The sequence below is a fragment of the Aythya marila genome, assembly GCF_965140915.1.
Source record: "Aythya marila genome assembly, chromosome: 21".
Classification (NCBI taxonomy): domain Eukaryota; kingdom Metazoa; phylum Chordata; class Aves; order Anseriformes; family Anatidae; genus Aythya; species Aythya marila.
The window spans coordinates 7,054,190-7,071,177 of record NC_139062.1 but is presented as its reverse complement, the minus strand read 5'-3'; the positions used below and the strand labels follow the sequence as shown (position 1 = coordinate 7,071,177).

At 51.0% G+C, this 16,988-nt stretch overlaps 1 protein-coding gene across 3 annotated transcripts in view; it reads left to right on the top strand.

The window, feature by feature from the left end:
• Positions 1–13,531: 13,531 nt before the first annotated feature.
• Positions 13,532–16,988, top strand: part of PAX7 (paired box 7) — a gene marked incomplete at both ends in the record, with an annotated part of 99,319 nt that continues 95,862 nt past the window's right edge. For all 3 annotated transcript variants that reach the window (XM_082777223.1, XM_082777222.1, XM_082777224.1), the window contains 3 exons: positions 13,532–13,616; positions 15,557–15,792; positions 16,431–16,560. In XM_082777223.1, the coding sequence (XP_082633349.1) occupies positions 13,532–13,616; positions 15,557–15,792; positions 16,431–16,560 (451 nt within the window). The remainder of the gene's footprint in view (positions 13,617–15,556; positions 15,793–16,430; positions 16,561–16,988) is intronic.

The following is a 16,988-nucleotide window of genomic DNA, read 5'->3' as shown; positions in this document are numbered from 1 at the left end:
GGAGCTGCTGCACCCGGGGCTCGCAAGCAGCTCGGAGCCGAGGAGCTCAACGCCCAGCCGAGACCTCAGCACGCCCCAAATTCTTCTTCACCTCCCGGCTGCCTGCAAAGGAGGAGGAGGAGGGCTGGAGGAGGAGGCCGAGGCCGCGGGGTGGCAGCAGCCTCCTGCTGATGGCCTCGGAGAGCAGCGGCCGGGGAGAGGAGAAGCAGCGCGGGGGTGCAGAGGCAAAACCCGGCCCGGGCGCTGCTTTTTTGGGCAAGCCCAGAAGGGGAACCCCGGCTAAGAGTGCTTCACACCGTAGTTCGTTCAAGTGTGGGGGTGAGAAATCATTTTGGCAGACGCTGGACAAGCTTTGAGCCAAGGTGAGCGGAGCTGTGCCCTGCAGGCTGGGGAGCATCCCTGCACCGTGCACACCTCCAGTCCCCAGCCCAGTGCCCCATGCAGGGCCTGGGACACCACTGGTGGGTGACACGGACATGCCAGCAAGCCCCGTGGGCAATCTGAACCCAGAACCCAAGGCACCACAGCCAGAACCATGGCCAAGACACCTGCCTTCTCCTTCTGCATCGCCTTTTAGGACTTGGTCTGCCACCTCTGCCAACACCACGCTCCTGATGTGCCCATGCATACCAAGCTTGTGCCATTACAAGGGTGCTGATATGGTGGTAATGCTGGAGGGACTTGTTGAACTGGAGTCCTGTGCTCCATGCTCAGCCACCAGCAGCAAGCACACAGCAGCCCATGGTTGTTTTGGGTCCTGCAGAGGGCTTGCTACAGGGCCAAAGGCTCAGCAAGGCTCCAAACCCCTCTCCATCCCCTGGTGGGGGCCGGGCAGTCACCTGTTTGGAGGCACAGCTCTCAGCCCCCACACCTTTAGACAGAAACACGGGGTGGTGCGAGGACACAGGGCAGGAGATGCTGCCTGTGGTCCAAGGAATGGGCAAGGGGCCCTAAAACTGCTTCGTGAGGGCAGGTGGGGGCCCATAAGGGGCCTGGATTGGGTTGATTGACCCTCCTGCGCTTGCTGTGTCACACCCAGAGGGACCGGATGATTTTGCCCCGTTTCCCCCCTCTCTTTCTCACTCCCTGTCACCAGGAGGGGGGACACCAGCAGCCCCCGGGGGCTGCGAGGGGGAGCTGCTGAGCCCCCTCCACGTGCTCCCCAGTGTGGGGCCTGCCCATCCCGGCCTGCAAAACGGAGCAGGGAGCCTGCTGCTTGTGGCAGCACCGCGTTTGTCACACAACAGAGACCTTTAAACATCAATGCGACGTGACATTTTGGGAAGAAGAGATCTTAATGAGACATCTGAGCTTAATCATCCCACCCCTGTCAGAAACATGCTGTAATTTATCAGCAAAAGCAAGTGTGGGGACAATTTGGTGCAAAACACCGAAGTCAATAAAAACATGTGCCAGGCTCTGTTTCCATTTTCATTCACATGGCATCCCCTAGAGTGTTTATTAGGGATTTATTTTTGATTCCACTCTTAATGTATGGGTTACAACATCTTCTAGCATGTCTGGAGCTGGACAATTGTTACTGTAGGGGACAGCAGTGACCCCTGCACCGAAGCTAGCCCATCCGGATAACTCACATCACACCAGAAAGATGCACATCTCTACCCAGCCCTCGAGACCACTTCATGATTGCAATGTGGTAAAAGCATTATCTAGAAGTGTACTTACTAGCCATTGCCCTTCAATCCAACAGGTCCCATCTCATCCAGGGAAGCAGAATGAATTACGCCTGTACTTCAAAGTGCTTTTCTAAACTTATTCCCAAGTCTGATATTGGGAAGAAAAGCAGATTATATTCTAGTGGAAAAAAAAAAAGTCTCAAATTCTGACTGCCATAGAGCCCAGCCAATTAGCAAAGCAACTAAGTTTAAAAATATGAAAAAATGAGTTTACAAGGAGCAGCTCTACCCTTATCACCCCTGGTGCCCCTCCAGGACGCCTCCTCCCAGCAGTACACCTTTCTAAAGGCCCTGCAGACACAAAACACCAAATTCCCTTCAGTGGGGCTCCCTCCTAGCCAAGCCTTCGCTCCCCTGCTTGCTTATAATTGCTTTAAGCATGGCTTGAACACTCCCAAATTACAGCCCTGGAGGCAGCCAGGGTTGCTGATGGAGCAGGAGTGGAAGCAAAATGCTCTGCTGAGGCCGCATAAGAAAAACACAGGGCTCTTGGTAAAGAGGCCAAGGGCCTGGGCATGGTCTGCGTGGTTTCACCAAGGAACAAGAGGCAGCCTGGGAGGGCTCAGCAGAAAGCTGCGCAACAGTCTCAGCTTGGGCTGCATCACTGAAGATGAACACAGAAAATCCTGTGGTGCATTTTGCTCCCACAGCCATTGGCACCAGCAGCCAAGTCAGCCCAAAGACAGCCTAAAGCAGCCAAGTGCCTTCCTCACCATCATTAGGAGCACACGGCCGTGGCCAGATCCATCCAGCCCTCTACACCAGAGCTTTATGGGCTGTCAGGGGCAAAAACTTGGCCATCCAGAGCCTTTTGACTTTGCAGAAACAGAGTAAGACCGAGCACAAGCCTAATTTTAATTCTGTATGGATAGCAAGTGGCCAGCACCCCCTCTCCTCTGAGCATTTCCACCCTTTAGAAGTTAATTCCCCAGCAACTTTATTTTAGAGCAATTTTCAGTTCCCATTACGCCCGCTGCGCTGGGCGATAAGTGTGTGGCTCGTCTACTATCTGACTCCCTACAGCCTGGGAGATAGCTCTACCTCTGCCCAGACAGCGGAGGGGATGGTAGGAAAGTGGGACCAGGGATTACGATAAGGGAACGGGTCATTTTATATGCTGAGCAGCCTTGCTAACTTTCCTCCCTTTTCACCATGGCCTCGCGCAGGCTATTTTCCATGCTGCTCTATCTCCTATCAATAGGAAACAGTCAAGTACAGGCTGCATGTTAGAGGAAAAGAGCTTTCCTTTACAGATACTGCATCTTCCAAAGCTAATGTAACCATGGGCTTAAAAAATGATATAGGTAATGGTTTCAAAAAAAAAAAAAAAATCTAATCAAAACCAGCAAAGGTGTCTCAGAGACAGAAAGATTTTAGCTTAAAGGGGGAAAAATGCAATTTGATTCTTTTTGTTCTGGGAGAAGAAATCTTTTTGGGAGCTTGTTAATTTGTTTTTCCTAACACCGAGAAATAACTTGTGAATGTTAAATATCAGCTTCCAGAACAGGGCCCCAGCCCTGCTTTCCATTACACCGGGCACAAATCCAGGCGCAGCGACCGCACTGAAGTCAAGGAGTTGCTTTGGATTTTTGCCAAAGTAATTCAGATCAAAATCTCATCCCCTGGTCATGCTATGGAGGGGCCGGACCCGGGAAGCGCTGTGCCCCGCTGCGCTGCGTCCCCTGGGGCAGGGAGGGACATCTCGGGGGCTTCAGTGGGGCCAGAAGCAGGAGGTCACTCTGCAAATATTTAAGTATAGCGAAAGCAAGCAAAACAATTCAATTACGTGCTTTCAACAGTTTGTCGCCTATGTCAAATATTAAAGCAAATCAATTGATTATGGGTAGAACACGAAGAGAAAATAACGGGAAAGAAAACCTCTCCCTTCCTTTCTAATAAAATTCAGGAAATGAGAATTGACTCTTGGAGAAAAACTACCCTCCTGCGTTATTTACTCGGTTTATCAGCAGATTTTCCCCCCTTGCTTTATGATGTTAGCAATTGGATTGTCTTCCACCTCCAAATCCTGAACTGGTCTCAAGTAAGTAAATAAATAAATAAATAATCTGTTTAAAAGCCCACACCAAGGTAAAGCAAGCTCCCTGGGTTGTGCACCAAGTAGCTGTTCTGACCCAAAGCCAATGCTTTGCCTCTTCTGTGTTAAACTTGGCACAAAGTTCTCTTCTCGCAGTCCTCAGGCACTTCCTCAGGCTTGAGACAAGGGCAGCTGATGTCCTTGTGAAGGATCTCGTGGACTCGGTGCACAGGTGACATTGCAAAGTCAGGAGCATCTCCAACACACCACAGCATGATGCAGATGACGCATCCATGGGCTCCAGCTGCAGTAAGATGTCCTGAAGAGGATTTCTCTTACAGACTGCCCCCATGGGCTCAGCCAGCCACAGGGCTCACACCAATGCAGCCCCCAGCATGGATGCACTCGAGCATATGAAGTTCTGGAGATGGTGGCGAGAGCAACTCACCAGCTGAAAGCAGGCAAAAAACTTCTGGCAGCCCCAAACCCCACAGGGGTGAGACAGGGCCACCAGCTGGGTCTGCAGCCCTCAGCACCAGCCAGCTGTCCCACGGGGCTAGCTCCAGCTGAGACTCTTGCTGCTGCAGCTGGACCTGAAGCACAGGTTGGTCTGAGGAACCCAAACAGGAGGAGAAAACCCACCCAGGAGCTGAAGGAAGCCACAGGAAGTCTCCCCTTGACTTCTCCACAGGCAGAGGTTCAGATGTTGATCACCCAGGGTTCCTATTAGATTCCAGTGACAGCTGATTGCAATTTTAATATCTGTTTAATTATTCCACTCCCAACCCAAGAAGCAGCGATTATTGCATGAGATTAAGCACAACGAGGCTGAGCCGCGTGCAAATTTCTTTCTGTGTTTCTGAAGACTTATCTCCCTTGGACAAAAAAAATATGAATTTCTTAAACCAGGATTTTTCTCCTTTAATGTTTTGTCTCACTGTGAATTGGTGTAATCACTAGTATAGAATGAGGAAAAATAGCTAGAAACATACATTTTAAGAAGAAGACAAAACAGCACTGAGTTTCACGTTAGGAAAGCAAACGGCTTCATCTCAGACACAGCAAGCTCTTACAATAGCGCTCAGCCACAGAGGAGAAAGCACTCATGCAGAAGCAGAAAGTGCTCTTCCCACAGTACAGAGAGGAAGCAATCCCCCAGCCCCAGCACTTTGGGCACAGACGGAGACAGAAGCATCATTTTCAGGCTCCACACACATACCATCACTACAAGGAAGGGGAGAGAGCAGCTCCCCTTCTGATACCGCTTTGCATTGAGCCCGACTGCTACAGAAATCACACCCTAGCATAAAAAAAATGATAAAACCAACCGATCTGGGGCATTTTTCATGGAAAAAACACCTGGCCATCAAAGGTATCACCTATAAGGAGGAGCCTGGCATTGCTAAGACTGAAGCGTGTAAGGAGCCTAGCAGGGTGCAGGGGTGGGAACCCTTAACTCAGTAACTAATAAAACATTTTCCCTGTTGTGGCAGCCTCCTCCCACCTCCTGACCTTTTCCATTGGGAGTAATTAGAAGCTACCTGGTGTGAATGAAAAGGAATTGAAGGTTGGCTCAGTGGGGTTTAACCTTTTCATTCCCTGTGCTTGTTGCATCCCTCTTCCTCAATGCTGCATGTGCCCCAAATTCAATCTGGCTTTTGGGAAGGGATGTGAAATCTGACACACATCACAGCATAGAAATTACAGTTCTTTGGAAAGGTAGGAACAAGCCCTGGAAGGATCAGCAAACCTCACATGGGCCCAGGAAAGACAGAACCCATGGAGAAACAAAACAAGCATCACTGAAAAAGTCAACATGCAAGGGAGGGAAGGAGCAAGCAGCCCTCTCAGCTGCCCAGCAAGCCTCCCATACAGGTTCTGCAGGGCTGGAGATGACCAGGGATGAACTCAGCTTCAGGAAAAGATACCCAATGCCCACTCTTCACACCAGTATGGATTTTATTAAGATGCGTTCAACCCTTTTTCTCTGCCACCCAGGATGGAGACAAGCCAAGGCACCAGCCTAGAGCTCAGAACCCAGGGTGCTGGGCTGTATCAGACCCTATGCACAATGGAAAACCACAATATAAAGCTTGTCCACAGGACAGCAAGAAAGTAACAGAAACATTAACCTGCTTTTACTAAGAGGTCTTACAGTGTTAATTCACATTAGTCTGGGGCAAAGGTAATAATTTAAACAGTTACCATAAGGATGAAGCCAAGTTCCTCCACCAGAAGGGACCTCCTACCATGACAAGTCAACCTCCTTTAGAATAAATCATATTTATCAGCAACAGTCTGCATTAACTCAAAATGAACTTTTTCTTGGACTCACAGTCACCAAGAGACTTTTAGCCACATAAAGGGGTGTAAGAGTCACCCCCAGGGGGCTACCTCCACTCCCACAGCCTCACCTCTATCTGTGGGGCTGGTCCTCAGGAGCAGCCTACCCTAGGTAACCCCAGCACAAGGCTCAGAGCACACAAAGCCCCCCCAGCCCTCTAAAGACACCCAGAGGGGTCCAACCTCACTCCCCACACGCATCCACTGCTAGGTTGCCCAGGTGCCTCCCCCTACCTTCCCAGCACTGCCCCAACAGTAGGAAACCCTTGCAAGGAGAACAGAAAGCAGTCAGGCCAGCTGCACAAGGTTAAGGAAAACCCCAAAACATTCTTCTAAGAGAAGAACTAGCATCTTTTCAGCGCCGTAAGAGAACTTTTATGTGAGGTCTTTATTGAGTTCAGATTGAAGGCACAAACAAGAAAGCTATAAGGTCATCAACCTTTCTTGTCCCTATAATAGTGTGCTCATGTAATGCTATGGTTGGTAGTGGAACGCTTCTAATTATACAGTATTAGAACTAAAAATCTGACCTGAAATAGGCATTATAAGCACTTCTTATAGCAGGGTGCTAAGCAACTTTAAATGGAGGACTTGAAATGAGTAGCTTCTCTGAATAACTGCTGAGCTACAGCAGCAAGCCCAAGGTGACTGTGCAAATTTTCTTGAGAGCTAACCTGGTCTGTATAAATTCTGTGTTGCTAGTATTTACTTATTTCCTTTGACACTTCAGTAATCTGAGCTGTGTTCCCATGCCACATGGTGTAAAGATGTGGTGGCTTTGGGGCACCATATGGAATACAGTCACCTTATGCATTATACATATATGTGCAAAGACACTGGACTGAGTTTCTTCCTTTGTTTATTTGCTTTTCTGAGCCCCTTTCTATGTACCAACTCCTTTGTTCTTGAGGAAAGCTACTCTCCATCAGAAATATATAGCCAGAAAAGCCTTCTCTAGCTACTTATTGCCAATGGGGCGAGCTGTATGGAGGTGCTGTGCTTACCCAGTGCTTCTGAGAGCAAGTCTGGTGTTCCTACAACCCAGGTGCCTGAAACTTTCCCTGAAATCCACTGCTTTCCTTCCCTTCTGGTGCCTGGCCTTGCCTTGTGGTAAGGCTCTGGTGCTGCAGCTGAGCTGTACCTGTTGCTGGGGTGGATGAGGAACCTTGCTGGGAGCAAGTGGGGAGCCCACCGGAGCTTCTGACACCCCCTCACCTCCCTTTTCCTTCTTGCAATGAGAGGAGCTGGAGAGGAATAGTGACAAGGCTTCAAGTTCAAGTATTTTCAGGGCACCATTGATCTGGAAACTATGTGGGAGAAAGGGAAGAAGCTTTTGCAAATGCATTTTTTGATCTACCTTAACAACGACTATAGAGAATTAAATGGAATTCATTTCTGTGATGAAGGAATTAATGGCAATATGGAGAATCAGGTTCAGGTAGGAGACTTGAATCCAAAGAAGGGAATAAAGCCTTGAAATTCAAATGAAAAATTATTATATAAGCATAAAGGGAAGCTATTTTACACCTGTAAAACTAAATGTATAAATATGAAGCAACTGCTCCCTCTGGGAAGAGAGGATTGTGCTCTTAATTCACCCAGACAAATATGCAGCTTGGCTCCATCTGACTCTTTGCATGTCAGGAAGGACCAAGCCAACCCCTTTGTACATTGTCCCCCCGTGCACACAGCTCCTTCCAGGTCTTCTTGCTGCTGCTGTGCTCTCCTCTATGCTGACAGCAATCCAGCTCCAGGCTGTGGGCTGGGATGCAGCCTAGTCCTGGGCTCTGATTTACCTAGCTCGTGGCTGACGATCTCCAAGAGCTTCACGAAGCTTGAGGTCCGCCCTCAAGAAAGGAGAAGGTGAATTATAGTTACGGTGGAGATTCAGCTTTCCAGAAAACTCAGACAGCTGGGGGTGCATTGAGACCAGCTGGATGTTGCACACAGGTATCTGGGTCTGCTTTGCCCATCAGTGGAAAGAAAGTGATATCCTTATGGGGGTGAGAAATGTGCTGCTGCAGACCCAGCCCTGAGCACTGGAGTGGGACTAATCTGGAAACAGGTGAGCTATGAGCTGCTATTTCCAGATAATGAGGGATTTGGGTGTACATCCAGTGCAGAGGCATCTTGACTTATTTGAGAGCAGGTGCTCCTTTTTTTTTTTTTTTCTTCAAATCCATCTTCAACATGCCTGGAGCTGAGCATCTCAAAAAGAACAGTGTCCTGAAATCATGATCCTGTGGAATGTGCTAGCCCCTGCTTCGAAACTGTCCTCTTTCCTTTTAAAACACATTGGCTCTTAAATGCATGACCTCAGTGCATCCCTGCTGGGAGCAGCCGTGTCCCTCGCCACCTCCTCTGCCAGCCTGTTCCCTTGAAATGTGCAACTTGCTGACCCCAGGAAGGTGCAAGCTAAGAGGAAAAACCCCTCTTTGCTTGCACCCTCACCCTGCTCCAGCAGCATCTGTGCTTGGGCACCCTTCCCATGCGGTCAGGCCCTCTGGAGCATGCTGCTGTCAATGCATAATGCTGAGCAAGTCAAATGCCTGGAGCAAAGCGTTCTCCCTGTCTTGAAAAACCACATGAAAAGGGAAGTGAGACCAGGAGTGGGAATACAGGGATCCTGTTGTATGCAGGGTAAACCCAATTAGTCTGTGCACCCTGACAAAAGTAGAAGTGAGCCTTTTAGCAAGGGGTAGTTAATCTTCTTTAGAAAAACTAAGCAGGGACTACCAGTGGTGTAGAAGTTGGTGAGGTACTGTTGAATATCTCTAAAGCCACTTACAGGTTCAAAGAATGAACAAGGCCATTGCCAGCCTTATTATTTTGATTTGTTTAATGAAAATACTTTACTCATTCCATAGATGTTATGCTTTGATAAGGTAATTGTTCCAGGGCACAGCTTACATCCTATTAATACTGCACTCTGGGCAAATTAAACCTGACCCAGTGGAGAGGCAGATCCGAGGAACCCAGTGGTGTTGTGACACTGGCTTTTGTCTGGCATTCTGACGGGGAGCGAAGTTGGAGGAGTTTTGTTCTTGGTTTTTTTCTTGCTGCCCCTGGGTGGGGGAAGAATTCCTGTTGCATGCACAAATTGACAGCATGGCTAACTGGGCTCCCTGCGAAGCTGCAGGGTCTGTGTGGAAGATTTGTACTGGTGCATGAGCATTTTGCTCTAGGAAAAAAAATGCAAACTGCTTTAGGAACAGTCTTGGAGGTAAGAACTGTTTCCTTCCCCACTTCAGGGCTTCAGAAAAGCCCATGGTGTAAATGCATGGGACTTTCTTTAGCACTGATGTTAAGAGCATCTCTTGCAAATAAACAGAGGCTTGTTCCCCAAGGAAGAAGAGGGGAGGCGGAGGAAGAAGGTTTGGAGAGCAGCATCGCTTTCACCAGGCTATTGAGGGGCTGCACTCAAGCAGAGCATCCAGACTTTAGCTTTCTGCTCCCTGACCTACCTCTGCTTCCACACCCCCGTAGCAAAAAGCAGATCTCTGCAGCAGATGTGGTTTGTGTGCCCCTTCGAGGAGCTGTCTTGCCTGAGGGTCGTGGATATCTGTGGGTGCTCAGGCTTTCCTCAGACCTGCAACTTTGCTTGTGCAAAGGTGGGCACTTCAGCCTGCGGGGCTGCAGGAGGCTCGAGCGGGAGCAGGCACCAAATGCCTGCACCCAAACTGCATCTGCTTCATCTGGCAGCTCCTGGGCTTTCATGAAAAAAAAAAAAAAAAAAAAAAAAAAAATTAATTTTGGTGATGTTGAGCATATGTGCATGTTAACTTTGCCTCCCTGGGAAGGAGCTTGTGAACAGCACTCCGCTCTTCCAGCTTGGAGCTGCCTTTTCAAACAAGCAGCCTGCTTTCCTGAGCCTGCCTTGTTGAGCTCTGAAAATATTCCTTCTCTCCTCTCCGGGTTTTCTGACAAAACAAACACTTCAGCCTGAATGTGCTACTCTGCCTTTCTTGATTTTTTTTTCCAATGGTCATTTTAAAAAATGCGGAAGTCCCTCAGAAATATTTTTTTTAAATCCCCGGTTTTCAAGGTGGATTTATCGCCCTTTAAAGAGAGATTTATTGGATAATCGCTTAAAAAAATAATGCTTATTACGTTGAGATCTCAAGTGGAAAACCTTCCCACATTAGTAATCTTCTTGTAATTGCAGAAGGTAGCAACTTTTCATTAAATAATTCATCCCCGGGCGTTTTTTTTTTTTTCTCTTTTGCATCCTACTTGTTGGGGGGGGGTGGGAGTCGCCATCAAATTCTTCAGGTTTCACTAGCTGAACAGGCGAGCCGCATCTGACTTAGCTTCTAAGCAGCTTTCTCCCTTCTAGATCTGTATCTCTGTATCGCTCTAGAAATTGAATGGCATCGGGAAGGGGGGAAGGAAAAAAAAAAAAAAAAAAACTTTATTAGAGCATCGCAATTAACACCGCGTGGTGGGATCGCGACTGGCGGGGAGGGGGCTCCGGGCCTCCTCCTGGGCGACCTGGCCGCGGCTTTCCGCAGGGCTCTGCCCTCCGGGAATCTTTTTACCCCCGGATCCAGCCCCCTCCCCTGGCAGCGGTAGGCGGGTGAGGCAGGGGGCGAGATGCGCCCCCCAAAAAACTCCAACCCCATTCCTTCTGCTCACGAGTTGGCTGATTTACAAGTCGCTTCTCCAAAGGGAATAGCGAAATACGGCATTTATCAACCAGAAACATACCTTAGGAAACCATGGAGATGCGCAGGGAAATGGGGGAGCGGGGAGGAATTCTGCCCTGCTCCTTTAAGCGGTTACTTGCTCCTTTCCTGATTGATGCTTGTTTTAATCTATTGCTGCTCCCAAGAGAGAAAAAAAGAAGGGGTCTCTCTTTTGTGGGCATGGGTAATGAAGCAGAGCACTGGCCCAAAAAAAAAAAAAAAATAAAGGGGGGGGTGATAAAAAAAACAAGGGGGATCCCACTTTCTTAGCTCGCTGCCTGGGCGCGCAGGTAACACCCCCGGCCCCCAGAGCTGCATGTGAAATCGCCATTTCACCCCTGCACACTCCTTAATTGTTGGAAAAATGCTTTGTGAAGTCGCTCGCCGCCAGGAGTGCCGCCCCCAGCCCGCCTGCCCCCCCCCCTGTCCCCTCCCCAGCCCGAGAAGCAACCCCGGGGGCTGTCGCCGCGTCCCCAAAATTAACTCAGGCGGCTCCCGGGGGCGTGCGGGAGGAGAAAGTGAAGTTTGGGCCGAAACCGTCCAATCTTCACCCAATTCCCCCCCGTCGCACCCGGGAGGGGTTTGTGACCCGGGGCCGCTTCCCTTCTCTTCCCCCGGTGCCGGCGGAGCAGAAACGTTTAATTTTCAACTTTATTCCCAGGCTCTGTCCATCTAACCATATGAAAGGCAAATAATTGAATTACAGCTGCGCTGGAGGAATGCGGCTGAGAAGGGCTCCAAATTGGTCCCTCTCCGCCCTCTCCCCCTAGCTGCCCGTTATTTTTGTGCCTAAAACTTTGGGAATTGGCGCTTTTGGGGCAGAGGGGGGTGAAGTGTCCTTATTTTCGTTTGCCGGAGCCCCAACCGCTGGGCTGCGCCGAGATTAGGAGACTTTAGGAGGAACTTGACACCTTGGAAAGAATTTCAGCTTTTTTTTTTTTTTTTTTCCCCCGAGGATTTTGGGGGACGAAGTTTAAACGTGGTAATGCGATAAAACAAACAAAAAAAAAATACAAAAATTAACATAAAATTGGGGTTCACAGTGAGGCGGGGGAGAGGAAGAGTGGGAGCAATGAGGATGCGGCTGGGCTGGGAAGGGTCTGCCCGTGCTTTAATTTCAAAGCAAACGCTGCAGAAGACAGCACGGGAGTGAAAAAAGAGGGGGGGGGGTAATTAGGGGTGGCGGTGCCCTCAGGGGGCAGAGGATAATTTAGGGACCACATTTTGGGTCCAGACAGGTCAGAAGCAGCGCTGGCTGGCTGCTTCATTTCCCCCCAGGACGCTTTTTTTTTTTTTTTTTTTTTTTTTAAAGGAGGGAAAAAGAGAAGTTTCCAGCGGTTTGCACGGAAAGTCCTTTTACAGCTGCAAACAAAAGGGTTCGCGAGCCCTGGCGTCATGCCCCGCTGCGAGGAGGATTCCGGCCCCGCTCCCACTTTTTTGGGGGGAAAACACTGCCGATTTGGTCGGCCCCGGGAGCCGCCCTGGGCACCTGGAGCGAGCGGCAGAACCCGGCCCCTTCGGCTCCTCCTGAAAGGACCCGGCTGAGCAGCCCCGTTTAATTAAGGCTGTTAATGAGGGAGGCGCGCGGGGAGCTCGGGGGGAGGGGGGCACTCCCTTTGCTCAGGGGAAGGGCAGGTGCGACCCCTCCCCAGTCCATGGGGAGTGGGAACAACGGGCAAGACACCCCCCTCAAAGGATACAAGCCCCCCTCAAAGGGTAGGAGTCCCCCTCAAACCGGGGGTGTGAAGGCTCGGGGGGAGTATTTTTTTTGAACCTGGGGCAGGATCGGCCCCGCTGGGAACCGCAGGGATGCTCCGGCTGGTACGCGCCCAACTTTTTTCAGGCAAAACCCTTTTTTCTTTTTCCTAAAGTTTCTCCTCCCTGCTTCCACCCCAATGTATTTAATAATAATAATAAAAAAATAAAAAATTAAAAAAAGGAGGGGGGAGAGCCCCAGCTTTCCATCAAAAGGAAACCAAGCCTAGTAATGAATAATAATATATAAAAAAATAACCCGAGCCCGTAGATTTGCCTGCGCGCTGGGAAGCTGCTGCCTCTTATTGGTCCCTCGGCCCCGCCGCGGTACCCCCTTCCCCGGTGATGAATAAAAGAAAGGAGCTGGAGCCTATCACAGCGCTGGGGCTCGCTCTTCCTCCCCACCGACCCAAGTTGGGCTCTTTAACAACTTCCAAACCTCCCTCTGACACCCCCCCTTCTCCCCTCCGGCTCCCCCCCCTCTCCCCCGCATCCCCGTAGCGACAGGCACCAACCACCAAAAAAAAAAAAAAAAAATAAAAAACGGGGGAGAAAAAAAAAAAAAGCAGCAACAACGAAATAAGGGGGAAAGTCGGCTCCCCCCCCTCCTCTCTGCCCCCCCATCCCTAAGCCCAGCCCAGCACCGAGGCAACTTTGGATGTGTCTGCTTCTCCCAGCAGCCTGGGTTACATTCCTCCGGAGCGCCCGCTCAGGCCGGTCGTGACATAGCCCTAAAACTTTAAGAGGAATTTCTGGTGGGTGAGCCCTCCCCCAACCCCCCCCCCCCTTGTTATTATTATTATCATCATCATCATCATTATTTCGATTCTTATCCTTTTTATTTTCGGAGCAATGATTTCTCCCTTGTTTTGCAGCCGCGGGCTGGAAGAGAGGAACCCTTCAGCCTCCCCGGAGAGGGCGACGAGAGGCGACCCCGCAGCTCCCTCCCTTCGCCCGGGGCTCGGGGGTGCCCCCGGTTCGCAGCGGAGCCCCTCCACCGCCCGGCCTGCCCCGCCATGGCAGCTCTGCCCGGGACGGTGCCGCGGATGATGCGCCCGGCTCCGGGGCAAAACTACCCGCGCACCGGCTTCCCCTTGGAAGGTAGGTCTGGGACACCACCCCCCCTCCCCGCAATGCCTATTTTCTTCTTCTTTTTTTTTTTTTTTTCTCTTTTTTTTTTTTTTTTCCCCCCCTTTTTTTTTTCTGCTTTTTTTCTGGTGGATTTTCACAAGGGGGGAGCCGGGCTGGGTGGGCTCGAAGTTCAACTTAAATCAGAGGGTCCCGAGCCGAGCATCCGACTCCTCTCCGCGGTGTAGCCGCTTTCCCACGCCGTGCCCTTCCCCACGCAGCTGTAGGGCTCCATCTCTGCGCCTTTCCGAGCTTTGCATCCCGAAATTCCCTCCCCTGTTAAAATAGTTACAGGCAGCATGCAGGTTTTGGGGAGCACGTTCCGATATTTTCTTTCGACCCCCTAAAAAAAGTCCCAGCCCTAAAGAGATAAGAAAAAAAGAAAGAAAAGGGAAAAAAAAAAAAAAAAAGAAACAACCGAAGTGATTGTTTCCAACTTTTCCCGAGGAAAGCAGAACCCAAAGCCCAGAGCATCTGCTGGAGCCGGGAGCAGACGCGCGGCTCCAGCGCGGAGCGGGCAGCGGTGTGGCCTTGGCCGGGGCTGGTGAGGGGAAACGGGGGGGGACTTGGGAGCTGTCACCTCGCGAAGTGTCATCCCCGTGTCATCCCCACCTCGCAGAGCTCCCAACTTCCCCGGTCGTCTGCTTTCCCTTTGTGTGGGCACCCGGCACCCGGGTTATTATTTCTGCCCAAGGCTGTGCGAGGGAATAAAATAAAAGAAAGCAAAATTAGAGCAGGAGCCCTTTCCCCGCATTTATTAACCGGGAGAATTTCATACAGACCGTGATCAAGTGGCGAAACTCAAACCTGTGGAAAGCCACGCAGGCTGCAAAACATACAAGCTGGGGGGATTTGCTGAAGTGCTTTTCTGTAGCAAATGAAGTAAAACAGACGGCAAGGGAAAGGATCAAAGGATTACAACAATATTTGCACAACATGACTGGGAATAATGAAAAGAGAGAGCGGCCGGCGGTTTTAGTGCCTCTTGAATGTAAAATTGGCCACTCGAGTGTTATCTGTCGATAATGATATATCCAGGGAGTGCTGGCCAAGTGACTTTGAATTAGTGGTGCATGATTCTTGTTAAATCGCGAGGCAATTTCTGGAATCGACTTTTCTTTGTAAAGAGAAAATCACCCCTTCGCCCCCTCCAGCCTTTCTGCAAATTACGCAGCTGAGTTCTTCCTTTCTTCCTTTTTTTTTTTTTTTTTTTTTTTTTTTTTTCCTTCCCTAATTTCGAACCTGTGAAATCGTATTAATCTGCTAGATCCACCTCGGGAGATGCGGAGCACACCGGGGAGGGGAGCGCTGCTCGGGAGCGGCTCCGGCCGCGCAAGGTGCCGGGGACGCGGCGGGGCCTCCGCGCCCATCGCGGCTCCTCGAACGTGCCTAAAACCGGACCCAAAGCCCGGCAAAACCCCTCCGGGGTATTTAGAGGGGTTATTTACAAAAGTTTGCCTGCAAACAGATATCCGCCTGCCCGTAACTTGGAGCGAGGAGCGGAGAGCGCCTTAGTGGGAAGTGGGAACTTTTTTGTTTGTTTGTTTGTTTTTAGCTTTGCAATGCAGTTTTAAAAATCTTTTCCTATTTCCACCGGCGGTCTGGTTTAAAACGTACGCGTGAAATGCCAAAAATACGTACAGACGCATAAGCACCTCGGGGAGAGCAGGGAGATGGGGGAGTGCGGCTCCGGGACCCTTCATTTTCGGCCCCTCGGTGGGAAAACTTTCCCGTTTTCCCAGGGCACGGCGTCAGGGATGCGGGACAAAAGCCGAGGCCAAGGGCTAGGAGAGGTTTCTGCCCGGCTTTAGGGCGCAAAAGCCGGGGGTGCAAACTAGAGGTGCGGGGAGGGACGCACCGCGTTTTGCCGGATTCTCCAAATTTTTTTTATTTTTTATTTTTCCGTGCTCCAGTGTCCACCCCGCTGGGCCAGGGCCGGGTGAACCAGCTCGGAGGGGTTTTCATCAACGGGCGTCCTCTGCCCAACCACATCCGCCACAAAATCGTGGAGATGGCTCACCACGGCATCCGGCCCTGCGTGATATCTCGGCAGCTGCGCGTCTCCCACGGCTGCGTCTCCAAAATCCTCTGCAGGTACCAGGAGACGGGCTCCATCCGGCCCGGGGCCATCGGAGGCAGCAAGCCCAGGGTGAGTGCAAGGTGGGGGCCGCGCTGCAACTTGGGCCGGTGCCCCCCACACACACACCCCCTCCGCCTCCCCAAACTCCCCGAGGTTAGGAAGCATCGGGAGGGGGTTTCTTGGATTTTGGGACGGGGAGCGGTAGAGGGAAGGTGGAGGGGAAGGGGCTGTGAGCAAGCGGCAGTTTGCAGGCTCGGTTGGGGAGAGAGCCCGGTGCCGGGCGATGAAGAAATGAACGCGGGATTCCCCTGCAACAAGTGGCCCACGTTCAAGGGTTCGCTTCAGCCCCCGTGCGCGGGGAGGGGGTGAGCCGGTTTCCTTCAGGGAGCTATAGACCTCTCCCCCGAAAGCATCCCTCACACCCTCTCCTTCCCTTCTTCGGGCTCACGATAAATCCATGCTTGCTGTCTCCTTGTCCCCCTGAGACTTTAGTTTTAGGGGGGGTGAGTGGACTCCACAGCTGTGGGAGAGGAGTGCCTTCTCCCAGCTTTATTTTCCCCCTTTCCACCCCTCAAATACCTATTCTTGACCCCCAAAACTAGCGGCCTGGCTTAATTTTTTCAATTAAAAGGTCTTTCTCTCTCCCCCCTTCCCTCTCTCTGCACTTGCACATGCGGGCACACACTGGTGGCCATTGACCACAAAAGCAGGTTGCGACTCCCGACGTGGAGAAGAAAATCGAGGAGTACAAGAGGGAGAACCCTGGGATGTTCAGCTGGGAGATCCGGGACCGGCTGCTGAAGGATGGGCACTGCGACCGCAGCACTGTGCCCTCAGGTGAGAAGGCAGCCTGGCCAGCAGGGTCCCCACGGCCAGAGAGAGTTGTTTTGGGGCATGGTTATCTCCAGCTGACACCAAATGCGTTCCCAGGGGCTGCAGGCATCCTCTCAGCCCTTACTTTGAATGGGAAGGGGGGAAAGGATTGCCCCAAGTAAACCCTGCTGCAGCAAATAAGCACAAGGTGGAGGTGAGGAGTGTTTGTGCCCTGGATGCACAGAGCTACTGGGAAAAAAGAAAAAAAAAAAGAAATGCAATAAAGACAATTTCCTCAATTTACTCATCTCTCTGGAAAGTACCAGGAGTCCTCACCTTGGGCAGAGCATGCATGGGGCAGGCCCCAAACCGGGGGTCAAGGGGATCCTGCTGGGTCTATGTCCCACTCGACTCAGTGGGAGCATGCGTGCAGCTGTGCTTCTCTCAGTCCG